This window comes from Patagioenas fasciata, chromosome Z, assembly GCF_037038585.1.
Source record: "Patagioenas fasciata isolate bPatFas1 chromosome Z, bPatFas1.hap1, whole genome shotgun sequence".
Lineage (NCBI taxonomy): Eukaryota > Metazoa > Chordata > Aves > Columbiformes > Columbidae > Patagioenas > Patagioenas fasciata.
This window is the reverse complement of record NC_092560.1, coordinates 72115523-72143398: the sequence shown is the minus strand read 5'-3', so window position 1 is coordinate 72143398 and position 27876 is coordinate 72115523. Positions and strand designations below refer to the sequence as shown.

General features: G+C 43.3%; 1 protein-coding gene across 2 annotated transcripts in view; it reads right to left on the bottom strand.

Annotated features, from left to right (window-relative positions):
• DMRT1 (doublesex and mab-3 related transcription factor 1) overlaps positions 1-27876 on the bottom strand; it is a 62294-nt gene that overhangs the window by 9268 nt on the left and 25150 nt on the right. The window contains exons 4-5 of one of the 2 annotated variants that reach the window (XM_071801987.1): positions 18994-19156; positions 3259-7320 (exon numbers count right to left, since the gene is read on the bottom strand). In XM_071801987.1, the coding sequence (XP_071658088.1) occupies positions 7304-7320; positions 18994-19156 (180 nt within the window). In that variant the 3' untranslated portion in view covers positions 3259-7303. Of the gene's footprint in view, positions 1-3258; positions 7321-18993; positions 19157-27876 lie in introns of those variants that run through there. The other variant, XM_065861025.2, reaches the window with a different exon arrangement.

The window sequence follows — 27876 nt, the reverse complement described above, 5'->3', positions numbered from 1 at the left end:
AAGAGCAGTCATGAGACCATATGCAATACACTGACTTCCAGAAAAGGTGTATAAGACAGTGTGTGAGGGATGTGGGTATTTGCAGATCTGCTACCAGCTGAAAAGCAGTAAAGGAATCTCAGAGGAATGAAGCGATTTGCTTCACCCCATAACAAGGCTGTGACAAAGCTGGGACCTTTCATCTCTTTATTTCTGGAGGTCAGATACTGCTTTTCTATTTCACACATGACACTGCAGACTGATTATCCATCAAAAAAAGAGATGTCCCTGGTGTGCTGTACTCAAAAGACAGGCAAAAGACTGAAGCAGCTCTGAGAAAAAAATGGACTTCAAATCCACTTTTTGGACTGTTTTTCTTATTCCTATAGTGATTGAAAACAAGATTTAAAAAAACACATACAAATCACTTCTCATGACAAACATCTCATTATCTTGCCAGCTACTAGTGTGCATGCCCAAACACCTATTCTGGGTATTTTATCCAGCCAGGACTGGTTTTGCAGAAAATTTGTGGTATGCGGCCAAGGAGGTTTGGGACTTACTGGGCTTTCCCATGAGCTGAGATTTTTGAGAAGGAAGGGTTTTTGTTTTTGTTGTTCTTTTGTTTTGTTTTCCTGTGAAAAAGAAAACAAACCATTCCAGAGATCCAGGTCAGAAGAGGCCACGCAACCACGTGAACAGGTGGCAACCTCCGGTGGCAAGGCAAAACCAGCAGCGCCAGGACAGGACCCACCATCCATGTGAGCCTGCTGAGGAAAGAAGGCGGGTGTCCAGCTGAACCCTCTGCTTGTGCCACCGTGACTCTGCAGAAATGTATGATTTTAGTAAAAACAACCAGCAGGTTGGATTTTTTTCAGAGCTCAAGATTTTATCAGAACAATTTCCAGCTAGGTCTAAGGAGGAGAACACAGTGTCATCTCTCTCCAGCCTACAGCCCCCTCAAGCATTGTTTGGTGACCTCATGCTAATTTTCTGGAGACTTCTTACCATCCACCTCCTTTGGGGTCTGCATCTTCTCCTACGCTGATGATGCAGGCTCTGCCACATGTCCTCAGCACCACCTATCTCATTGATAATGCCACACAGAGGTGACCGAAACGGACATCCCTGGTGGCCATTAGCCCGTGGCAACGTAGTCACACACACTTACAACAGTTGTCACCTGGCAGCACGTGAGAACAAAGGGGCAGAAGGCTGCCCGCTGCTTCTCTGTGGGATGACTGCAGACACTGTGGGGTGCAGAGGGACAGAAGTGGGGTCTGCTCCCCGTTTTGAAGAAAGGTCTCACATGCTACATCCATCTGTAGTGCGACACAGGAGACAGCGACTCCAACTCTTCATCTGCTTCTGGGCATTGCTATGACAAAAACATAGTTGCCTTTATTTTGCTTGGTATATATATTTAAAACCTGTCAAAACAAGAAGTTCCTTGGGAACAATCACCTCTAGAAGCATCAGTTGTCCTACCTAGAGCACGCATTGCCATTTGCCATAGGTGTGGCAATGAAATGCTTTTTGAAAAGCAATGGTGATTTTAAAAGAAAGAGTGCACTCAAGGTTCAGGATCATGTTATCAAGCAGCAGAATAGGCTGAGAGACAAAACAACAGCACAAGATTTCTCCCTTGTGTAGCTGCACTAAAGAACAGAAATAGGATCCTAAGAGCTTTAACAATCATGTATAAACTTCTGGTGTTCCACACAGAAATCCAAACATAACACTATTTTGGCTGAATGTCTCTCTGCTCCACGGTCAGAAGGGCTGTTAATCTTCACTAGCACATCAGGAAAAAAGGGAGAATATCACAGTTTGCACAACACCAGGACCAGCCATATAAATTCAAATGTTAAATCTGGTCACCCCTCTTTACATTTTTATTGTTGTTAATGTCACTTTCAATCTATGAAACAAGGATGAAATCCATGCCCACTGTCATCAGTCACAATGCTCAAAGAGTAACCAAATAGCTAATAATTATGGCAGCAACTCTTTCAGGTTTAATGACAAGTCTTAATTTTAGAAAATACTGGCTCACTGCAAAAATACCACACTATACTGCTTGAAAGATTTTTTTGGACATGATTTGCAAGCTTTTGGAAATCCAGAAGTTACTAAACAATCAGAGAAAATGCTAAGTCTAGTGAAAGTGATCTGTTAGGGCAGACACAATAGATTTTTCATTTGCAAAGAACAGATTTGTTTTCTTCAATGCTCTTATAATGCAAGTTTCCCTGTTGGGAAGGGAGAAAACAAGGACCTGCAACTTGTACCGTACCAGCGAAAACAGCAGGAGGTTTGTCACTGCAGCATGAGTAAGACTGTACTCATCAACAACTCTGCTCAAAACTGAACAAGAGGGAAGAAAGAAGAAGTCTTATAATTTACAGCTTGCAATTTAAGCGAATCCGCAGTTTAAAAAGCCCAGAAGGCTTTAAAGTGACTCAAGATTACCATGGTATTACCATTTATAATATTAACTTTAATTTGGAAGCAAGTCAAGTAGATTTGCAGTAAAACGGTTCAGCAAATATTGATGAAATACACAGCTCAAGATAGGTATATGCATGAACAGAGTAAATATGTTGCTACTTATTTTAAAGTGAGATTTATGCCCTCTGAAGTTTAGGCATCTTGCTGCAATAAGTCACAATACTTGAGAAAATAAGGACAAAAACCGAACAGAAAACATTTTTGAGGTAGTCAAATAAGTTAAATGAAGTTTCACACAACATTAGGCTTAAGACAGACCTGCTGCATTATATTTATGTTTACTTCCATGAACACAATCGCAGCATTAAATGCAGACTGTGAAACAGTGGTGCGGCATGGAGGCTGGTCCTGCTCCGAGGGGAACGTGTGCCACCAGCCACAGGACACAGGCTGTGCCTGACGATGCTGCTGGTGTTGCCAGCACCAGCTCCCCAGGCCCAGGAGGCCCTGCAGATTTCATACAGCCATGGCCATGCAGACCTGGTGGGACTGGGCCCCTCAGTTCCAGGACAGGGAACTGCTGGAAAGAGTCCAGTGCAGGGCAACAAAGATGACGAAGGGAGTGGAGCATCTCCTGTGTGAGGAAAGGCTGAGGGAGCTGGGTCTCTTTAGCTTGGAGGAGACTGAGGGGTGACCTCATTAATGTTTACAAATATGTAAAGGGTCACTAAGATGGAGTCAGGCTCTTCTCGGTGACAACCAATGATAAGACAAGGGGCAATGGGTGCAAACTGGAACACAGGAGGTTCCACTTAAATATGAGAAGAAACTTCTTCTCAGTGAGGGTGACAGACACTGGACCAGGCTGCCCAGGGGGGTTGTGGAGTCTCCTTCTCTGCAGACATTCAAAACCCGCCTGGACACCTTCCTGTGTAACCTCATCTGGGTGTTCTTGCTCCAGCAGGGGGATTGGACTGGATGATCTTTTGAGGTCCCTTCCAGTCCCTGACATTCTGTGATTCTGTGACTAACAGCCCACCAGTGTCCAACACTTTCTTCAGGATCCTGACAGCAGCTGCTCTGCTAGGAAGGATCAGACTCCCCTGAGATCACAGTTTAGCGTCCACAAGGTGAAGGTCAAGAAGGTCTAAAAACCTCGGTTGTTTTAGTTTCCTACAAGGGTACTAGGATCATATCAGTGCTCTCATGCCATCTTTCCTTACTTAGGTTACTGGAGTGGGTCTGAGTGTATCTGACCAATTTCCAACCTAGGCTTTCCTTGCCCTTGCTTGCCACAGTCTGAAGTCAGAAAGGTGGACCTTAAGTGGCAGAAAAGCTCTAAAATCGATCGATCAATCAATCTCCTCACTCCTTTTTAACTACAGTTTAGGCAGTTACAGCTCCATCCGGCTTAGTCCCTCCAAAAGTATCCGTGTAACAGCAACACACCAGATGCCTCCCAACAAGGCAATGTTGTTTCACTCCACTGGAGACTGTCTGCACACACTCACAGGCAGTTTTATCCCTTTATCAGAAACTCAATCCACAAAATTTAAGTCCCTGAAAACCTTTGTGAGTCAGGGAAGAGTTGGGGCAAGATGAGTTTGACACAGCTGGTAGAGACAGCTTTATGAACTGGAAGCTCATATTTATCCAAGACATGGAGAAAGCAAAGTATTGACTTAGAGTATTTAGGAGATTTTAAACTTTATTTAAGGGTACACAGCCAGCTCAAATCTAGGTTTGACTGAAATTTATCAAAATGTGTTTTATATAGCCAAAAGCCAATACAAAAAATCACTAAAAAAAAAAATCTAGTGTAAACAGTTGTTTCAGAGTGGGAAAATAAAACACTTCTTGCAGTGTCTGCAACTGCCCTGAGACAGAACTAGAAAGGGAAAATTATTTATAAGTGAACAGGAAAGAGAGCTCATTGATTTTTCTTTTTCTTTCATGTCCAGAAAGGAAACAAAACCAATGACAAACTAGACTAAAATGTTATTTTACTTTCAGCAGTCTAAGACATGATTAGTGCCATGCCTGGGGCAAATAAACACACTACCCACAGCATACGGGGTGTGATGCAGACCTTACGCAAACCTTCTACTTGTTCAACTTCACTGATTTAACAGATACTGTGAGATAAACATCAGGCATAGAGCTTTAAAAGCGGCACTGTAAAATTATGAAAAATCAGGAAATAAATTCAAACATGTAAATGCCAGTGTTGAAGAAGAAACAAAATCACAACTGCTTGGTTTATTTTGAAATGAGCCACATGGAGTCCTACGTGGTTAACTCGGCTCCTACTCTTTCTGGATCACATACTAAAATTTATTTCACCAAATGAAGTGCTCAATTTTGAAGATACTTCAAAACCAGTCTTTAGATCTTTTCAGACTTTTAAGAGAAGTGTATTTCAAAAATAAATGCCCCCCCTGCCCCTCCATGACCTCTTTCAAACATTTTTAAAGTGAGATGCAATTCCCCCTCTGCACAGATGTTTCCAGCTTCTGTCACGTCTTGTCCCAGCTGAAGGGAGCACCCAGCTGCTCCACATCCTCCCCTCAAAACACCAACAGGGTAATGAAAATGCTGACACCCTCCTAATTACAGAGGGGAGAGCTAAATTCCCCTCCTCTTTGGCTTATGCACAATGAGCATGAATATGGATTTGCATATGATCTTATTTACATGCGTGGAGGCAATGAGGGGAAGTAAATACTTTCATAGCATGCAAAACAAGCTCGCTGGCTTCGTACCAGTGTAGCAAAATGACTTTGATATTTTTCCATTTTTCAAGTTAAAAACCACTTTGTCTAAATCATTCTTCATATGTTCTCGGCGTGGCAGACTAACAAAATGTCACTTAAATCAGAAGGCAGCTACAGCACTTGCATGTCTGATCTTCTTCAACAGGTTTGGAAGACCCGGCATGTAATTTATTATAGCCTGTTTAGTTCTGCAACAACTGCCCTTCAAAACCCGAAGGAGAACAACATAATTGAACCTACATGCCTTCTTCCCTGCAGAAACCTCGAACAGCCTCAGGCAAGAGCTAATACAGATGTAGTACAAGGCATTAAAAGAGTGCTGGATGCTGTAGCTAGCAATTATCCTGGTATTTAACCAAATCTATCGCTCATCAGGAAAGCGTTTAGTGCAGTAGTCGGAGCGAGACAGGCTGACACGGAGCACAGCTACTTAACTGTCCCCTCCAGCGATTACACTTTCTCAACCTGAGAGTCATGTCAAATTAAACTACACATTGACTTTTCACTTCTAGAAACATTAAGGTATGATTGACAGTTCCTGGATGGTGCAAGACAGCCATTATAATCAGCCAACATGCTGTTAGCTTATTTGTGGCGTGTTGTTTCTTTTTTTTTTTTCCCCCATTATGAGCAATTTCCTCCTGGACTATTTTTACAGTGCTCTATAGATAGGTTTGCCTTGATTCCTTGCAGGGTCACCGTAACAAAATCCCACCCCACCACGAGATCTTTGTATGAGTGCGAGAAAACAACATAAAATTAAGTCACTTAACTTTGCACACCAGACACTTTTGTTTTTTCCTTAGTCCCAGCCAACACTTACCCATTTAATCCAAATTTGGAGATGTCTGGACAGCAACAACTGGATGCCAGCACTGCACTAAATACTGCTAATGTGGCAGCCTTCTGGAGTATTTTTCCCAATTATTGCCTTAGCTCCTGAAGTCTCCTTTAACCTACAAACAGCAGACACTGCAAGAGGAATGAGTCATCTGCAAGAACGGGAAATTAAATGAGAAGCTTTACAATAGCGTTTTGAGTATGTATTAGGTTGGTGCAATAGTAATTGCAATTTTGGATCATGAATTTTAAATCATTATAACTAGGCTCAAACACATCTCTATTAATCAAAATAGGAACCATTACAATCAACATATTTTTGCCAACAAGAAATAAGTTTGTTTATTCCTGTAGCATAGAAATCCATGATTCGGGATTTGACAACTCTTGGAAAGCGTCTTCTACATTCTGCTGGTTGTGGAAGCGTTTTCCCTGCAAAAAGTTGTAGAGATGCTTGAAGAAGTGGCAGTTGATTGGCAAGAGGTCAGGTGAATATGGTGGATGAGGGAAAACTTTGCAGCTCAATTCATTCAACTTTTAAAGCACTGGTTGTGTGACATGCGCTTGGGCATTGTCGTGGAGAAGAATTTGGCCCTTTCTGTTGACCAGTGCCAGCTGCTGGCATTGCAGCTTTCAGTCCATCTCCTCGGTTTGCTGAGCAGATTCTCAGATGGAATGGTTTTGCTGGGATTCAGAAAGCTGTAGTGGATGAGAACAGCAGCAGACCACCGAACAGTGACCATGACCTTTTCTTGGTGCCCGTTCGGCTTTGGGAAGTGCTTTGGAGGTTCTTCCCGGTCCAACCACTGAGCTGGTTGTCGATGGTTGTCATACAAAATCTACTTTTTGTTGCAGGTCACAATCTTATTGAGAAATGGTTTGTTGTTGTTGTGTAGAATAAAAGAAGACAACACTCCAAAATGATGATCATTTTTATTTTCAGTCAGCTCACAAGGCACCCACTTATTGAGCTTTTTCACCTTTCCAATTTGCTTCAAATGCCAAACGACTGTGGAACAGCTGATGCTGAGTTCTTTGGCAACTTCTCTTGTAGTTGTAAGAGGATCAGCTTCAATGATTAGTCTCTATTGGTTGTTGTCAGCTTCATTCTGTGACTCTGTGATACCCGGTCACTACACTCCTCACCTTCAGGACTTTTGTCTCCTTTGTGGAACTCCTTGATCTACCACTGCACTGTATGTTCATCAACAGATCCTGGGCCAAAGGCATTGCTGATGTTACAAGTTGCCTCCGCTGCTTCAGGACCCATTTTGAACTCAAATAAGAAAATAACTCTAATTTACTTTTTGCCTAACATAATTTCCATAGTTTAAACTAAATATAAAATAAACACCAAGGAATAAGTCAGTAGCAAAAAAACCCCCATAAAGCGAGAAAAGTGCATTAAAATGATGTATAACATAACCACATTTATTTAAGAATGTATCCCAATATCAAATGGCAAACCTCAACAATGAAAAAACCACAATTACTTTTGCACTAACCTAATATTAATAAAGACTTCAGGCTTCCTAAGGCTATTACAGCATCCCTATGTCAAGGCACCACTCACTATACATATCTGAAAACTGCAGCTTAGTAAACTTACTAGAAACTGAACGGGTACATAAAGCAGTCAAGGTTGTGAAGAAATATGTCCCTTTGATTTTATATGCAACATTCTGGCATGTGAAACCACTACTTTCTAAGTGACAGCTTTATTCTCCACCCCTCTAATTCAAGCCATGAGAGTAACATAAAAGATGTCTAAACTTTCCCCTCTCAAAATAGAAGGAGAAAGTAAAAAAAAAAAAAAAAAAAATTGTAAATAGTGCTTAACACTTCCACCCTCTCACCCCCATCACCTCTAAGAAATCTCACTGGATCCTTTAAAGCCTCTGGTAAAGAAGCAGGTGAGATTAATACTGTATTATTAAGCTAAATATGAATATAAACAAGTCTAGAATGCTGCTGGTATGCCTGGATGCCTCTGAAGCTTTACCTTCAAACTGCCTGCAGCAGAGTCAAAGGTAACCTTAACAGTGTTGGGGTTTTTTTTAGAAAATACAATAAATCAACTAAATAAAATCAGTAACAATAAGCACATTTGTGGAAACTGTTCTGAGCTAGAAAAGCATGATTTCACCACAGGATTAGCACTCAAAGCAGAAAACAACTACAGGACTTGAAAACAGCTGAGGAGGACAAATGAAGTATAGTTAGCTCTCCTCTCTGGTAGTACCACCTGCAGTCCCACTCCTTTTTCCACATCTGAACTGTATTTAATACCCAAGCATGTGTCTCAGAAATATAAAATTACATATAATAGTATTGCACACATCCCATCTCTCCCTCTGGTTGAAAAGCCAGGCAATAATAAAATCAAAAGGCTTCAATGAAGAGTCCAGAACATGCCAGTTCAGTTTCAAACATAGAGGTCAAAGCAGTCACAGCACTAAAGACAGTGAAATACAACTTAATTTCCAGGTTTTGCAGCATAGCACTGAAATAACAACAACATGGGAAGCACTTAAAAACTTCGCTGGTTTATCTCCAGTCTTTTATTTCATTTCTTTTTACTCAGTTAGCTGCCACCGGAGCACCTAATGCAGGTTACTGTTCTTGTCCACAGGCCACACCGCACAGCATGACTTTGTACAGCCAGCACTGCTTAACTCCAGGGATATTTCTCAGGCTACCAGATCCGCAAGACAGCAGATTTATTTCCAAAGATTCAGCCTCAATCTACACATACACAAAATGTCTCAGTTATATTTTGCACTGGCTTCCTACTTATGTAATGGACAAAGGCACCCACTATTCCCAACGACCTTGTGTCTACACTGCCACTAAAGGGACTACAACAAGCAGGGAGAACATCTGCCAACCCACCATGCACCCAGATACACCAGTAACTTCTGTAGTTTATGTATTTTAAGGTTTCTGGGTAAATTTCCCTAAAATCTTCTGCTCAAAGCTGCATCTCCCAAGCTCTGAGAGACATTCACACACACGAAAAAACCCAAAATCCACCCAAAACAAAGCCCAGCAATGGGCCTTATCACTGTTTCAGTAGTTACCAGCTGGCTGCATCATATGTAGACCTCAGAAGCAACCTCTGCTTTGCTGGAGCCCCGTCCTCCCAAAGGCAGCTGTACGTAACACACTCACCTCGCAGGTCCCCTGGCTCTGCTACCGAGGAGTTCAATCTTAGCACCTGCTACAGCCACCCTACAAAACCCACAATTAACCTAAACTAAAAATCCTTCAGCAAAACTTCCACTCTGTATGTCGAGCCAGGAATCATAAAACTACCAGGTTCAAGGAACTGTGTTCTCAACAGTATTTTTTGAAAACAAAAGGCTGTTGAACAACTATCACTAAAATGCAACACTTCAGTGAAATACTGAAATATTTTTAAGAAATAGCATAAAAATAAGACAGAGTCCCGTGAGAGAAATCTCTATTTGAACACAGATAGTGTTTGTATATAGAACGTACGCATAGCATGTGTGTATTCATATATCCATGTATATATACCTCTATATCGATATAGGCACCCACACACAAGTACAGGTATGTGTAGATTATATATATTATATATATAAAGCTAACTTTCAGTCCTCAGAAAACAAAAGCTATCCCCATATAACAGCCAAATTCCTACATAACTCAATTTCGACATCTCATCTGGTGTGAACTGCACTCATTCCTAGTGTAAACCCCAGCACGCTCTGCAATGATATACTGTAATGTCACATCGCAATCTGGATTTACTATAAAGGGCTGCTGACGAGTTTCAGAGCAGTAAACATTGCTGCGAGGTGTATTTCACACTGAGCTGGTTTTTATGAAGAACACTTCACCGCCCAGCCACGGCACCCAGATGATGAATGGTGAAAGATGCATGACAAGCTTCATCATTGTTTGTAAATCTTAACTGTTCCTGCTCACTAACTCTGCAGGCAATTTTCAAAGACAGCGGCTGACAGAAGGACAGCACAGCTCTCCTGAAGGTTATTCAACTTGTACTTGGCCTAAGCTATGCCTGTGAGGAGCACTGGAAATAAACCCATTGGTTACACTGAACCATAGAATTAAAAACATTTGACGGGGAGGCACGCTAATGGCTGCTAAATTAAGAAAGCCCATTAGGTAGCCTCGGTATCTGTCCCCCACCCTGCCCCGCAGGGTTACATACATCATGTGCAGGCAACATACGCTGGTGTTATTTACACATGCAATATCAATATGCATATTTATAAAACAGCAGAATGAACGATGGGCTGTCTACTCACAGATCATGATCCCCCTGTATCTCGTGCAGCTACACACAGTGCCTGGCCATCCCCCAGCTCCTTTGCCCACTCTTTGTAGGAAAGCGACTCCTGCTCTCTTCTGTCAGTTTACCCTCACAACACGGTACAATGCACAGAGAGACTACCCGTGGCATGCAAGCATGGCAATGGGGAGAGATGCTACCCTTCTTTGCTTTCCCTGAGGTCATTCTGGTGTGGGGGCAGCACCATGGTTTGCAACAACTTCTTGTAAAAAGTCCCAATTCAGCTCATCGCCTCCCTATTAGAGGCAAAGCCAGTACACGCTGCTCCACACTGCAGAGCCTTAGTAATTTGGACTTTTTATCTTCCCTTTTCTTTTCTTTAGAGATCAGCAGCAAATGCTTCTTTTGCTAGAGCTTCTCACAATCTGCAGGGAGTTGCTTCATAAGCAGAAGAGGCTGCAGAAGAATCAGCTCAGAGACTCCCCCTGAGCTGCAAAGCTGGTGTGAACTGTGAGATGTTCAATGCAGGTCCTCATGCACAGACAAGATTATAGCTGAATATGGAGTGAGTCCTCTCTTAACCAAACTACAAGGATGCCACTGCCCATTAAAGCAAAGCGAAGAGGCGAGTAGCACCTCTGTTTGTTACAAGTACAAACTATGCCTGAGTAAGCACACCATTATCACCACTGTCCTGACAAGAAGTCTCCATTTGTTTTATCACTTTATGGTAAAGTTTGTTTTGCTATTAATGATTTCTATCAATATCTGCTTGCAGTGGGAAAAGTGTTGTATCCAGAGGTAATAAAATCAGAATGCATCTAGAATGTGCCTCTGTATCCAGAGGTAATAAAATCAGAATGTCAACACCACACCAGCTGCTTAACCTATGCTGTGGTTTTTTCCAGTGAAGTATCCAACACTCTTCAAAGTGTTATGAAAAACTCACACAGCTTCTCCAGCTGCAGTTACATCCTCTGTCCCACACAAAGAGCAGATCAAATATGCAGAAAGTCCAGGGGTGCTGTGGGTATAAATCACTTGTCTTGAAGATGCCCCTAACTGCAAAAGTGAATGAGAAGAAACTTCCCTCCATTTGAGAACGTAAAGGAAAAGACAGAAAGCGTACAGGGAAAGAGAACAGAGCCATTACTTATCTCAGGACAGCACTCTGGCAGGGGCTCACAGAGAGATGCTGACGCTGGGCACAGATCCAGCGCTGCTCGGTGTCTCTGCAGTGTGCCGTCCCCGTGGCATCACTCGCCCCCGCGCCCCACTTGTGGCTGCACCCTCAGACAGGGCCAGCAAGACTGAAGGGCAGGCATCAAAACCAGCTGGGATTGATGGGACACCAAGAACTTCTTTTCACAGAATAAAACTCAGAAAAGCAGAGATTTTGGCAGTAGGTTTAAACTGATTGCTGTGGATCTGAACCTGCCATAGCCCACTGCATCGCCAATTTGATTTTCCTCAGAATGGAAGGACTTTCCGTAAACCTCTGTTTTGCCAACCCAATGTCTGCAACACTTCACCAAAACGCAGGCTTGAATGTTAAAACCCTTGCATCCTTTGAGCCATACAAACTATAACAGCATAGATAAATACAACCCTTTCTTCAACTGCTTAGCAGATGCCTGGGCTGACTCCCTTCTGTGTAGACTTGGTTCTTCTGGTGTGGGTGGATGGGGTCCCACTGGCACCTCCTGAGGGTTCAAGTGACCCCACTACCTTGCTAGCTCACTGTCAAATGAAAGCATTCACACATAGTTCTCATGAGAGCATAGCATTCCTCCTAGAGGATGCCCAGTCCTCAGTACAGTAATATCTGCACTTCTACAAAAACAGATCGGGGGGGAAATCACCAAAAAAATCATTTGTTAGCTGCTCCTGCGGCAGGACCAGCAGCTTCCCCCAGAGCAGACAGCAAGGGCTCAGCAACCACCCCAGCACCAATCAGCAAAACGCACAGATCAAACCCGTAATTCTGCAATTGCCCAATGACAAGTTGCTTTGGTGCACGTATCATTCTTATGTGCTTTTGAGTCACTGTAACATAAAGGTTGCGTTTAGAGAAGAAACTACTTAAATGAGCCTTCTAATCAGGAATAAACTGAAGCAGACTGGGATGTAAGCTAATGTTTACATTAGTTTCTTTTCAGGAATTCCCTTCAGACCTGATGAAGTTATTTTAATATTAGTCAAATCTTCAACAAACCCAGCTCATTTATTACACCACAGGCCAATAATTTAGAAAAAGGCTTCAAAACACAGAAAAATAAATTACCAGGGCTTATACGAATACGTCTCACATTCTCAAATGTATTCTGATAGCTGCTGTTACAGCTAATGAAATGATGAAATATTAATTTCACAGAGCTAGTGACTTGTTTTGTTTAAAAGATTAAAAAACTCCAAGTCCAAGAACCATCTAGTCAGCTAAGCCCAAAATTCAACTTTTTATTGAAAACGACATGTTAGAAGGGCATCTGCCTAAAGAGGTCTGTGAAGTGTTGCAATGCACATGCACGACCAGCAATGTAAACCAAGGCTTGCAGAAGCATGTTATAAAATTTGCTTGCCATCCTTCTAATGAGCACCTAAGGGAAGTCGCACATGGCGTAGCCACCAGGGACTGTAAGTGGCAGCAATGAGAATGCAGAAAAAAAGATAGCAACAGTTGCACAAAGATCAAGTGGCCCACTTGAACTGGCTGTTCAGAAATCTACAGATTTAAAAGATTACCCCTTCACTTCTTCTTTTGCCTTATTTCAAAATTCCCTTCTAAAAGTTTGATGTAAGATGGATAGTTAGTAGAAAATATAATCTCGAGTTTTCAGAAAATACTGCTTGCTCCTTCATCACTAAGGATAGCATAGTCTTGAATAGAGGTTACTTTTAAAGCAAGAGATACACCGATACACACACACAGAGAACACACAAGCTTAATATTGCTGAACTGTATCGGTTCTAGGAGAAAAATGGTTTCCTGCCCACAGAACTCTGATGCTGAAGCCCCTCCAAATTCAAGATGTATTTCTGCTGATGCTCTGCTAAAGGAGTGCGTAGAACAGAAGTGGTACCTCTGATACCTGATAACACCTGGACCCCTTGGGACTGAAGGAGCTACTCTTCAGCTTACACGGACTGTTTCTATCCCACTGGTGAAGAACACCTTGGGCTATTTTATACTATCGTGCCACACTTCCTAAGAGCTTCGTTGGCACAGGTCTGCCAGTGCAACTTCTCAACTGGCTACAAATAAAGAGCAGACAGATGTAAGGGTTTTTTTCTGCCCTTCGGGTTGATTTCTTTAGCCATACCAAACCAGCCTGCCTTGTTGCAGTGCCATCTGTGTAACCTGAACGCTTGCAGAAAGCAGTTCAAGTTCAAGGACATGGTCTCAAAGACCTTTTGCATACCATGACTGCCTCATCTTTCTGATCCTACAACCAGGTGCCACCTGTGGCTCTGGAGTGTTACTCTTGCATGGCATTTCAAGGACACAGGTTCATGCAAAACATAGGAAACCTCAAAAAAAGGAGCATAACTGGCGTGTGGTAATCCAGTCTGAAAGAAAGAAACCTCCAACCTCTTGTGGTGTTTCTCCTGGACAGCATTCCTTGCATTCCACCAATGCTTTTGCTGAAATGTAACTTTTCGTCTTAAGCAGGGAAACTGTTCCTAACATGCCCTTGATTGCAAAACCACTGGAAGAGACTCTTTACAGAGCTGCTCCACAGTTTGGGCAGGTTTCTTCAATGGATCAGCACTGTTTTCCATACAGCATCCAAGCAGAGGTACAGCAGTACAAGTCTCTGAATGCAGCCCCTGGAAATGTTTGCGCTGCACTGATTTCCACAGCTGTAAAACTGAAGATACGAGTTATTTAGCTTCTAGACCAGCCTGACTCTTTGGATAGTGTTTTGAAAGTGTTGGAAGCTGTTTGCTGACAAACCCCCCTGTCATTGGAAATGTTCTCCTTGGGAAAATGCTGTTTGCTGATTTAAACAAAAGAGTTGACATTCTCCATATCAAAATGAACACTTCATACAAGTTCTCATTTGTGTTTGGGAGGAGTTTCAGTCTCCTGCTTTATGTTCAGGCTGCAAATGCAGCACTCCTCCAGTGCTTTATCACTTGTGTTACTAACTATCCTGACACTCAGACAGGAAAATGAAAATTCAAATCCATTCATCAGCTAGTGCAACATTTTAAATGCAAGCCATCTCCTTCACCAGAGGCTCAATGTTTCACATACTAACACTAAAGAGAAGTTTTTATTCCATGCTAACTTTAAGACAATGTAACCAGTTTAAAATCAAAGGTGTCTGCAAACAGAGGGATATTTTTCCTTTGCATCCTATTTAAATGCTATTTCTTTCTGCCAGTGTCCCAAACCTGGAAACTACTCCCATACAGATAAGCAAATGCTTAACTTACTCAGTGGAAACAGAACCCAGAGCAAGGCATTCAGTTCTGATCCAAGCATGAAATCGATGGGAATAAGGCACTTATAAGGCAACTGGCTCTTGGAGATGAAATACCCTGATGTGATGCATTCTCATTCCTCCACTTCTTGCAGAAGGATCTCTCGGTTTGGCTTCTTTCAAAAGAACAACATGTTTTAAAGTATCCTTTGCAAGAAAGGGGATTGATAACAACCTCTCATATGTATTTTCCTGTAATTGCTCTTGTTTTAAAAACCTAGCAACAAAGTAGAAAAAAGGAAAGGAAAAACCTTTTGCAAGTACAGAGTACAAAATCCCTCTCAAATCTAGAAAGTATTCTATAAAACTTACAACCTGGTGATCCAAGCAACCCCTCTGAAAACATCCTTTTGCCATCTGTCACTAGTTTATCTTCTTTTTCTCTCCATTTTGTCCGGTTTCAGCTGGAAGAGCAGCAGCTGTGCTTAGTTGGAAGCAAAACCATTTTACTTGGAATCACTTCAAACTGCAAGGAGGTTGACTGATGGTGTTTTGCCATTCAGAAAATGTCAGCCCATTACTATATGCAACACACTGTAACAGGGTATTGACCTCATGTACAAATGTCAGAAGCTTCCTGAGAATTTCGCATCATTCATAAAAACAAAGAAAGTGTAAATCAGTGGTCTGCTAGCTCATCTCTCCTCCCTTTCGACATAACTGGTCTAAGCAGGCAGTTAACTTAGCAGAACAAAATTAATGAAATGGTCTGACTGAAATACTAACTGAGATAATATATGAAGTGGTAAAACCTCTATAAAGCTGAAGCTACAACTGAAATGTGGGTAATAGAATGCATGTGTTCTAAGACCACCTTTGACTCGTGGCTGGGAATTTAATAATAATTTTTGTTAGAGATACAGGTTTCCAGTGTTTTGAAAATTCAGCTGTAAAATCTTTCTTTTGACCTGTTGGTCTTCTATACGCACTCTCACCTTCCTGTAAAATTTCTGGATTAACAATACAGAAGTCTTCACATAGATCTTAAAAAATAATTACGGGTTTGCTGCAGGAGTTATTGGGTGAAGTTTTACAGTCTGCATTATACAGCAAGGAAGATTAGACGATCCTCATGTTCCCTTCTGACCTAAAATCTACAGTCATGTGTTCTTAGAAAGAAAACAAGGCTCTGAGCACGCTCATCATTTCAACAGCAACAAATGAAGAATGAGCAAAATATTACTTGCTCACTTAAAACATGGACTAGAGTTCTCTTTAACAAGTAGCAATCACTAACCGTGCAGAAACATGCCAACAGTACAGAAAGTTTAGCCCAGCAATGAGTGCAGAAAGGCATAAGAATGTGTTTTTTGTACAAGACAATACTTGGCAGCACCAGCAGTCTGTCCTTTGGGCAAGCGGGCCACCGTCTTCAATGCTGCCCACAGCCTGGTGGCTGACTCAGCACTCACACGGATGACAAAAAAGAGGCAAAACCCCTCAAACCCTCTGAGGACTGTGAAAAGCATTAGAAGAAAAACATCACGGGACTCTAAATCATTGACTAACAGCCTGTGAATATTATTTTGTCTGTAGATGGAAAAAATAAAAGCAGCCATCTCCACCAAAAACAGGAATAACAAGAAAGGAGACGCTTCTAAGAACCCTAGAAATGGGTACAGTCCTGCTCACATGTCCAAGTTTCTCATAAAAATATTGGTGCCTCTTTCACCCACTAGCTCCCTGTTATGGAAAAACACTTCTTCAGAGTCTGGAAAACGCTGTTTGATTTCAGTAAATTACATCTCACTGCTTGTCGGTTTCTGATTGATGGTATAACTTAGGGAACAATATCTGTGTGTGGAATACTGTCTGGAGAAGCAGTCAGGGATTATTGAAAATACAGTATTTATGCAGTTTAAAAATCAGTGGCACATTACACACAACTTTGTTCTACAGTGATGAAAAATTACTGAAGTGCATTTGGGAACAAAGGGTATAAGGTCTTTTGTCTATTTGTAAGAACACTCGACTGGTAAGACTTCTTAGTGAGTTAGTAGTGATGGATGCAAGAAAAAGTGTCAACTGCAGTTGAGCATAAAGCCAACTGCTTCTCCGACCAATGGGCAGAACGGAAGACGTCACTGTTCAGTGGTGGTCAGAAAAGAGGGAAGAAAATAAAATTGAAGAAAAGAGAAGGAAAATGAACCAAGGATCACTGATTTCTCTAAGCCATTTAAAACTACTGGAGAGGGAGGAAAAGTCTTAAGTTTCATCACACCATGTGTTGTTTCGTCATCTATCTGACATGTTGTTAGTTGGAAGACGTTCAGAAAACAGCCACTACAAAAGAACAGCCACCTCCTAAGCATAAATCATTCTGGAGTTACTGAATTCAAGGTCTAAATGCTGATTTACACCAGCCACAAGTATGACTTTATAAGCACCTCACCTTCCAAAACTTCATTTGTGTCTTAAGGTCCTGTCATGACACAACGACCATATTTTTCATCACAATAAAAAAATGCAACAGACACCAGGACTTCAGTCACAGAAAGGCCATGACTGAAAACAACTACAGAACCTACGTATCCTTCCATCTGATATAAAGAGGAGAAGGTTAATTTCAATGTATAAGTGTATCAGAGAAGCAAATGAGGATGGATGCTGATGCCAGCAGTGTCACTCTGCGAAAAACAAACAAACAAAACAACAAAACCACAACAAACAAACTGCACAAAGATTTGGCAGGTGTAAACTAAACAAAAGGAAACACTTCACACAGGCTACACAAAACTAAAGTGCCAAATCCATTGCTACAGAAAGATGAAAAGCCTGAGAAGTTCACGAAATGGTTAGCTCAATTCATGAAGTGCAGGTCTGCTGCTGGTAACCAAAAACAATGTTTCAGAGGCAACTGACAGCTCAGGATGCCTTTGAATGCTGTAGGAGTGTGAGGATTTTGGATATATGAAGTAGGGCCACCCTACTCTTTGTTTCTCTTCCCATTTCTCTAGCATCTGTTGCTGTCCCATGCCAGGGACAGGGAAGCAGCCAGGCAGAGTTTGCTCCAGCATGGCCATGTTAACACCCGTGTGTGCACTCCACCTGCTGCCACAGCAAGGAACAGGAGAGAGAAACTGGGAAAACCACAGTGTAAATTCACCAATGCCTTCCTGGAAATTACTGCAGATTATAGTAATCGTTAGGACAACCAAGAAACACTGGGTGTGAAAAGACAAATTTATCTGCAAATGTTTTAAATGAAGTAATATGGTGTGATGTGTGAAAGCAAATGAGGAAGCAACTCTGCCAAGGGCTTCTCAACATGGTTGCAACACAGGTGTAGCTCCCACACACGGCTCAGAAAGAAGAGCAAAGGGTCAGTGGGAGACCTCTGGAAAAAATAATGGACAGCATTTCTGAGAAGAAAAGAGAAGAAAGATAATTCTTCGGTTGGGGCAAAGATATTTCTTTGTTCTTCTGAGAGAGTTGGCTGGGTGGTGAGCATTGAAGATGGTACCTCAAGTGACTCTTCATACAACTTAGAGACATACACAGGAGCAGAAAGGTACAGACTCACTGCACTCCTGAACCATCAGGCTTCTGCTGGTGAAGTTTAACTGACGGGTTTGGAGGGGAAGCTGTATAAGGAACAGCTAAAGGCTAAAGTCACTTGGTTTGTTCAGTCTGGATGAGCCTGGGGGGAGACCTCATGGCGGCTACAGCTTCCTCACAAGGGGAGGAGGAGGGGCAGGGCTGAGCTCTTATCTCTGGTGACCAACAACAGAACCTGAGGGAATGGCAGGAAAATGTGCCAGGGGAGGTTTAGGTTGGACATTAGGAAAAGGTTCTTCACCCAGAGGGTGCTGGAGCACTGGAACAGACTCCCCAGGGAGGTGTCATGGCCTCAAGCCTGACAGTGTTCAAGAAGCATTTGCACAACGTCCTCAGACACATAGTATAGATTTTGGGGCTGTCATATGCATGGACAAGAGCTGGACTTGATGATCCTTGTGGGTCCCTTCCAACTCAGGACATTCTACAATTCTGAAATACATGCTCGTACTACTGTACAGTAACAGCCCTACATTGCCACCACACTACAAGCCCTCCAGAAATTAGCCACTGTCTTTGTAACACCTACTTTCTGACATCTAACTTTCTTCCATCAGCAAGCCACATCTTCTGGGTGATGACAAGCCAAAGTGGTCCCAGGTGCCCTGGTGGGTCCACTTACCTCTTGCTTTCGACTCCGAGTAGGAAGGGACGTCCTCAGAGGTCAGGATTTGGGGGAGGCACGTGGGAGCGCCAACCCCCTGTCCCAGGTAGGAAGCGGGTGGGTAGTAGGAGCACATGCGGTACTGGGAGCTGACGGCGTGGCGGCTCTCCATGCCCTTCACCTGTGGAGACAGAAGCACAACAGCAGCCTGTGAAAGCTGAGCTCCAGCACCATGTGGGCTCCCGCTGCCCCACACGCACATGGCTTTGAAGGAGGTCACAGCAGGTGGATGGGAAGTCAAGTCCTGACATGCTGGCCTTGGGTTTTTGCTTTGGTTGGCTCATGGTATGCCCACACTGCTCAGCTACAGGTGAGCTGGCATGGTGTGTGATGGGATCTAGCGGCAGCAGCACCAGCACACCTGTGGCTGGTTTATCTTACAACAGGTGAAGCTGGCACACAAGCATGTGTCCTCCACTGCAAGGAGCCTCCTGGCAAGTCCCTTCCTTACAGCACAGACTCCACCACGGAAAGCTTTCCGGACCTCTTCAGCTGCACGCACCCGGCCAGCAGCAGAGGTGAAGCGTCCCCCAGCCCCTACACCTCAGAGACTAACCCATCTCAACTGCCCAGCCAGGTGCGTGGCTAAGGATGACAGTCTTACCAATTGACCCACTCAAGACACACTCCACAACATCTGAGCAGTGACACATGCACACGAATACATCACTTTTCTTACAACACAGTGAGATGGAAAAATATTTTCCTGATTTATCTAAAGAAAACTAGTTATGGACAGACTACATGGGAAGGCTGTAGCAGAGCCACAGCTGGACACTGGCCAGCAAGTCCACTGTGTCAGCACGGTGTCCACCAGACAACCCCTCCTGCAGCCTGCAGCAAAGTTGGCAGCACTAAGAAGTCAAAATTTATCCCACTCCAGTGCCATGAAATAATCCAAACTGATCTCCTCAGACAGGTGGTAGTGTTTTTTTTAAATGTTTGCTTTATAAAAGAACTATCATCTACTATTATTTGTTCCGAAGTCCTACCATGTAACGTGCTTACAGTGCTGCAAAAAACACAGCCAAACACTTTACAAGATGAAGATTTTCAACAGGAAAGGTAACACTACCTGGTTTCCTTAAGTCTACCACGCAGTGAATGATCTTAAGATGGAAAGCTTCCAGACAGAGAAAAAATAGCACAGTTTTGCACCAGCTATGAAGGTCGCTGTACCAGCAGCAACGCACACCCAGCCATGCCATTAGATGTGCCTTTCCAAGCTGAAGTGCTTGACAGCCTTTTCAGCCATGTCTCACCTGGGTTAGTGCAGTTCTGCCCCCTCCACTGCGGTTCCCTCGGGTCCCAGCCAGCCACACACCCAGCTCTGCCCCTCAGCCCTTCCCAAGCTGCAGAGCTCAGAGCTGGGGAGCAGCGGAGGTGGGGGCGAACCTGCTGTCCCAGGCAGCCACACCACCCCAGCAGACCCCCAGCATCTGGTCCAGGCAGAAGCAGCCACCCCCACCTCCCAGCGAAGCGGCTAGAATGCAGTCACCCCCTGTTTTCAAGGGATCCCTTTAATAATTCAATGTTCATTTTAGTACGCTTAGCTGGAAATTAGGTGGCCCAAGTCACATGAAATCCTGCTGGTGCTCTCTGAGGCAGAGATCATCCTGCTTTCCACGTGGAGCCAGGTTTGCAGAGAGACTGAGTGACATGAGACCAGCGGCTGTTTACAGGAGGCAAAGGCAACTCTGCCTGCCTTCTGACAGCAGCACAGCCACATGGTATTTGCACATGCACTGAGGGACTGGCAGGACACATTTTTAGTCTCTGAAAGGGTTTTTCTATTATAAATTAAAGCAATACTTAAACGGTGATTTTTCCACCATCTGAACACCACACATGCAGAAAAGTTCAACATGCGCCGAAGTTTCATCCATGATAAATAGTACATTGCTGTTAAAAAAATGTGTCATCCCAAGGAAGCCTGAACTCAAAAGAGTCATTGACGTCCTCTCCTTTGTACTGAAAAAGGGCAGTTTCCTCTTGGAAACAGGCATCTGTGCTTTGCAGACTCCCTCAACAAAACCCAGGCTGCCTCTGCCCTGAAATTATGGATTAGCAATACAAACTGCCCAAAAGCTCAGCCCAAAGGCCATTTTGCATCTGCATATCTGCACATCTCAACAGCTCTAGAGGTACTGGGAAAAAAAAAAAGTTAGCAAACTCCCCTCAGCCTGCCCTTTTGCATAGACCGTCCTCCATCCCTTGGTGGGGCAGGGCTGTGGACAGCATCCGCGGTCCTCACATCTCCACCTTGTGCAAGTGCACATGTCAGAAAAGGTCACCTGCAGGAGACAGCATTATTCCAGCTGTCACAAAATGGAGGGATCACTCCCTGGCACTGCAACAATCACGATCACCTGCATGTTTCCTTTCCCTGTAGAGTGGATGCAGTGGGTTTCCTCCATTTCTTCAAAAAAACAGCTCACCTAAAATCTCTGTATGCAATGAGTTATTACTACTAATATTATTAGTGTGTGGTAGCTGGCTAGCAAGAGACATGTTTTATAATCTTATTACCCACACCAAGTCTACGAACCACAGTTCAACCAACAGCCAGAGGCTCGGCTCTGCAAAGAATATGCTGTGTATTAACCACTGGAGAAAATCTAAAAGCTTTTGGTTTTGTTTTATTAAACTGTTTAGAATACACACCGCAGTAAATCTGAACCATAAGGTTTCCTTTTTATAGTGCTTAGCAACCCTATTTTACAGTAACAGTAAAAAAAAAAAAAAAAGCCAAAACCCACAGTCATAAAAATTCTTGACCTTAGCGCTGCATTAAAAAAGGGGCTTAGGAGATCGCTACCCCATGAGGAAGGGCATTCACTCTGTATTAACTCCTGCAGCTCTACAAAGTCCTTGCACATTTTGGGTGCTAGAAAGGGAGATAAGAACAGCCCTGGGGAGGCCTTGCAATATTCAGATTATTTCTAACCCGGGACAGCTCTGCCTTCCAAACACTGCAACCAGGCGCCAGATTTGGGATCGTCCCTGGGGTCCTGTCCTGGGGAAACGCTGGGGACACGCAGGACTCACAGGAAGAGATGTTTGGCACCTTCTAGCCTTACAGCAAGGCCCAGACAGTCAAGGGCTGGGATGGTCCCACAAGCCACTCTGCTTTGTACCACCACAGGCTACGTGCCGTAAGAGTAAGGCACATTTTAGATGAGGAACTGCTCCCTGCAGAGAGCAAGGTGAACTCCCAAACTGTTCATTTACAGTGCATCCCTTGCCAGCCACATGGTGCTGGCGCACTGCTGCAGGACTGATCCACCAAGTACCTCACTGACTGCAGTGGGAGACACAGATCACGGGGGAAACACATTTGGCCTGTTGAGCATTTACAGGTTTCCCTAAATTGTACAAAACAGGGCACACTCAGTAGCTTTTCAAAGGACATACTGCAAGCAACAGTGGGATGCTTGTGATTCATGAACAAATAAATATGGTCTGATTAAAAGACCATGCATGCAGTGGAAATTCTTTCCCTGTTCTCCTGAAAAGCCAGAATGCGGAATCAAGAGGCGGATACAGCTCATCCACAAACAGGAAAGCTGGAAGCATGATTTGTCTGTCACTGAGCACAAGAGTCAGTGCAGCCCAACAGTGACAGAATACACAGCAAAAGCCAGGGGAGCATAAAGAAAATGCTCTTGCATCGGTTTAGACCACTCCTGCAAAAAAGCTTTCTTCAAAAAAAGCTCCAACGTAAAGCTCAGCTCCTCTTTTCAAGTTCCTGGCAGCATCTGCATAACCTCTACACATCTTCATGGAGGAAGATCCAAGGGGAGCAGGTAGCTAGACCAGAGACAGCAACGAAGCAATGCAGGCACCAATGGTGGCTCACTTTTTCTTCCAGCTTCAGAAACTAGAAAATGACCCTGCTCTCTCCAGATGATTTACTCAGACAGAACATCACCCAGGTAATTCTTTTATTTGCAGAAGCTGCCAGCCGCAATCTCCTTGCAAGCAAGTCAGTGCTACTCTTAGCAGCACCTTCACATTTTGCAGTTGATCCTGACTATGGGGCTTATTCCCAAGCAGGACAAGGAGGAGGAGTAGGTTGTGGATGCTAATCTTGGGTGACAAGGGCTACAAAAAATTCAGAGCAACAGAAGAGATCAAAGTAGTATGCTTTAGCTCTGCCACTGGTGTGCCACGGGATCTTGGCCAAATCACTTTACCCAGGCTTTCCATCCCTCTATCTCACCCATGACTCATCACCAGCTACCTTAAGATAAAAACAGTAATTATGGAAACACCAGATAAACTCTCATAAAAGTTTTAACATAGCCTCCTCCTTTTGCCTTGATCTCAAAAATAAAGCCAGCCTTGGGAGGTATAAAACTGCATGTTACATCTATGTGTCATTGCTTGTAAACAACAGAATTCATGGGTTGTTTTTCGGCGTGAGGCAAGAAGGCATCAGCTGGGAACCTGGGTGGAAATCTAGACATCAGGGATCCCAGCTCTGTCACCTGTGGGCTGCGTGACTGTGGGCAAGTTATTTAACACTTCTTTGCCTCAGTTTCCCTAGCTGTAAACCAGGGCTGACGCTCCCCTCCCACCTCGCCATGCTACTGCCCATGAGCTGACCCCTGGCAACTACTGCTGCACTCACGCTGCCCAAGGTGGCTTTGTTTCATTCCTAAAACCAGCTAAGCATATTTTCCAGCACAAGGGAAAAACGAGTCTATGATACCCTGCCTTGACTTACTTTGATTCTAGCACAGAAAATACAAGAGACATCTATATCTGTCCCTCCTTGATAGACAAACTTAATTAACCTTTGCTATTCTGTTCCAACCTATTCTTTTAGACAAAGGCAGTGACCCATAAACAATATGTTACCATCAGAATCTCAACTGCGGTGACACCTAGAGATATAGCCCTATCAGCAGTATCGGAAAATAAACCGCTTAGATTAGCTCCTCCAAGAAATATGGATTGCATTCATGTCACACATGAGCTGTCAGAAACATTAGGATACTTTTAGCATAAATCTGTAGTGTGAAGGGTATGTTATGAATACAGTATATAATACACTGCTTACACATAAAATTGGGACTGTGTCGGGTGACTTGCACCATGTGTATATATTTACACACACACACATTTTATACATTTTGCACCTATTTCTGGAAAGTTAGACTGCACATTTATGTAAGAAGACCAGGCTCACTGGAGGAAAAATTGGGCCAGAAACTAGAAACAGGTTGCAGAAGTTGAAAAGAGCTGTCTTTTTTACTAGCAAGCAGCTATTCTTAAGAGATCAAACTGCTATGGCCACACTTTTCTGTATTTGGTAAAACAGTTTAATATGTTTGCTACTTTTTAATAAATCCTTAAAAACTGCAAAATATTAGACTTCCAAATGGTAAATGTAATTCCCATGCTAGAAAATGAGTTAAAATTTCTTAGTCTGTCTCTCACCAATATTTAATTTCAGGTTTTTTACTCTAAACTGATTTAAGAAAAGAATGAAGAAGTTGAGGTTTTGGAAGCGAGAATATTGTTTTGCCAAGCTGCATTCAAAACAAAACAAAACAGACAAAGACCTCACAAACACACACAAACAAACCTCAGAGCATGAAACAGAAATTACATAAAATTCTGAAATTTGTCCAATACCTCCTGGTCAGCCTTAACCTTTCTCCAAAGCCAGAGCCCTGGAGTTACCCAAGTAACAAAGGAAACGCAGCCACTAGTCCCCACACGTTGGGGCACATTCTACATCTTGCAGATTTCTTATAGTCTGTCTGTAGGAGCCAGAAGAGTTTTAACACTTTTTGGGGAGGACGTCGACTCACAAGGAGTCCCAATTATCCTTATGCTGTGGGTCAAGCACCAGCAGTTTTATTGCTGGCTTGCAGAATTAAACCTGATTCGATTTGGATGTGTCCATCCAGGTTTTACTTCTGTTGTGGCAGAAAACACTGCAGTCACCCCGTCATTTTGCAGTTACTGTCCCTAGGAGGGTGGCAGCGAGACAGGTTTCAAGAAGCACGGACTTCCACTGTACACCAGCGTGCTCTGACCTGTAGTACTAATGCTGGTGAACTCATTTAACTGTTAATTGGATTGAATGCACATAAATTCCTGTTGTAATGAACAATTATGAAAGCTTCAAGGGAGGGTCCATATGCTCACACAGAACTGGAGTGAAAAGCAGATGCACAGTAACCACCACATGTGCTACATCTCCTCACCGATCTAAGCTTGTCTTTCCTTCAGGTGCAACATCAGACATCTGATCATCTCATTGTCTGCCTCAGAGCTGCCAAAAGCAGCAGAACATAAATGACTGAAGGCATCTTGACCAAAACTATCATCTTCATTAGTCTTCTGGGATAACTATATACAAATGAACAAAACCTACACAGAAATATCTAAAAAGCTCTAAGAATCCACTCAAGTATGCGAGCCTCTGCAAAGAACAAAGACTAATGATAACTGACATTAAAGATTCAGTGATTCAGCTTATTTGCCAAGGCTCAATGATGCATTAATCCTCATCCCATCCCACACACATGCACGTTTCCTCCCCGGCTTTTATCCCTTGCTCCCTAAATTCTGAAACAGCACACAGCTGGGCTGTTCAAGGCCTTGTCTGCATCCAGAAGTTATCTTAATTTAAGTATGTAATTCTCCTTGTGTGATTACAGTTATTCCAGGACAAGCAAGCGTCCACCCACAGAGCCTGGAAAAGGCAGGTGTCTTGTCTACATGGCTTAAACTAGGATACCTTCCAGTGAGCACATGGGTGGCTTACACCAACAAAGAAACCCTCCTGTGGGCTCGCAGCTCAGCAAGCTGACCTGGCTTGCTTACAGCAGGCATCGCGCAGCTTTCATTTTGGTAAAGAAACACCTTGATCAAAAGAGTTATAGCACTGCCAGTCACATAAGCAGACTCATCCCTACCAGAAGACTGGTTAAGAAAGCCTGTGCATGTAAAAAATAAACCCAGTCAGTACAGGCAGCCCAGCAAAAATCCTGTGTAGGTACAGCTCTGTGTTTCCTCTGCAGAGAAGCAGCCTCATACATCTGCCAGCAAGGTGTAAGCAAGGTCTGATTCCTCTCTGTGGATCACGCTTTGAAACTCATTCTGCATCTCCTTAACATGCTCGACAGAGAAACTCATTCACGCTTCTCCATTTAACACTATATTTCTGTGATCTTCCCTTGCTGATAACCTCCATGTGCAGAATCAATGTTTAACCACATGCAGCAGCTGGGAGCTCTTACAACAAACCATCCTCAGTGCCACACAGTGTTTTACAACCTCAGCATCACTGCACCCACTATTATCAAACATTATCTAGTCTAGCTCTCACTAAAAACATTTTATGGTTATCCGTGCAATGTTATGCTGTCATATCAGTATGCAAACCTCATAATTAGCAACTCTTCCAGAAATAACAGTCCTTCTTGCAGACCAGCCTCTGAGAAAGTCTGTAAGTTACCTGACACTGACCATGAACTGCACCTTGCCCTACTGAACAGGAGAGCAGATCCAGGTTTTAGGCCATGAGGAAGCTAGGGAGATGTCACTTCTGCAGGTAAGAAGCACTACTTCCAGTCTCTCTGCACAGACATCTTACCAGAACAGCACTGAGAGATCCCAAAAGTTTGGTCAGGAGAAATGAAAATCTTAGGTGAGGTAAATCACTAAATTCACATGGAGGTGAATGGAACCACGCACCACATCCTGCAGGTGGGAATGAATACCCAGCACTTGAAGCCTGCTGCTGGAAGGAAAACAGTCCTTTTTGACAACAATCACCTCTTCTTGTCCTTAATTACCTCTTTGGTATTCCACTACTTTGAGTAGAACCTAAGCAAGAGTTAGTTACAGATTCTGCGCAGCCCCAAGAGAAAACTACACAGAAAACAGGCTTTTGCTTTTATTTAAGGGGTGTCATAGGTCCCACAAGAAACAGGCAATCTCACAGTGAGACCATGGGCCATCTAGGCCAAGGCTTCTTACACAAGCAGTCTAGTTTCAAATGGCAGTACACGACAACAGAACCGAGAGGACACCATCTTCATTCCAAAGTTTAATATACCATCATGTATCTCTTCCTCAAATTGCTGGGATAGTCAATACTTGTGACTTACGTTCCTGTTTCCCAAGCAAACAAAATCAAAGAAGTCTCTACAGGATGGAGAAATAGTGAAGTGTGGGACTAGCAGCCTGCAAGAACGTTATTTTCACAAGACGTACGTTGCTGTCCCTCATTTGATGTGATGGTGTCTACATGCATCAGCTCTGCAGTAGGTTCCTACAAGTTAGGTATTGCAAAAGCTTCAGAAAAGTAACTTTCTATCTGAAAGACTCTGCTATGGCATTCCAGGTTAACCCGATCAACCAAAATGAAAAAGCTAAAAAAATGCTGGCACCTCACCTCATTACCACACATAAAATCTAACCCCGGCTTGCCTCAACTAATTCTTCCACTGATCTGGTGATCAAATTCAGCAAACAGAGAGGGTGCTATCAACTAACCTAACTGAAAAAGTGTACCTCCATGTATTTGAAGGTGATTGTGGTGAAGCCTATCAACACACTGAGAGAAGAAAGCCCTCATGATGCGGGCTCAGATAGCAAAAGGAAGAGAGACAGCTTTTTTCCCTCTATGCAGCTCTACTCATGGAGAAAAAGGTACATGGAATAGTACGAAATGCATACTGCTGCAAAGCCATGATCTTAAAACTCATGGACCTGCCAGCTGTTGCACCAGGAGGCCTCTGCATTTTCAGAAGGACCTTTCCATGAAAAAAGTGTCTTATGATAGGAAAGTCTCCCTGAAGGTGATGTGGACTGCTA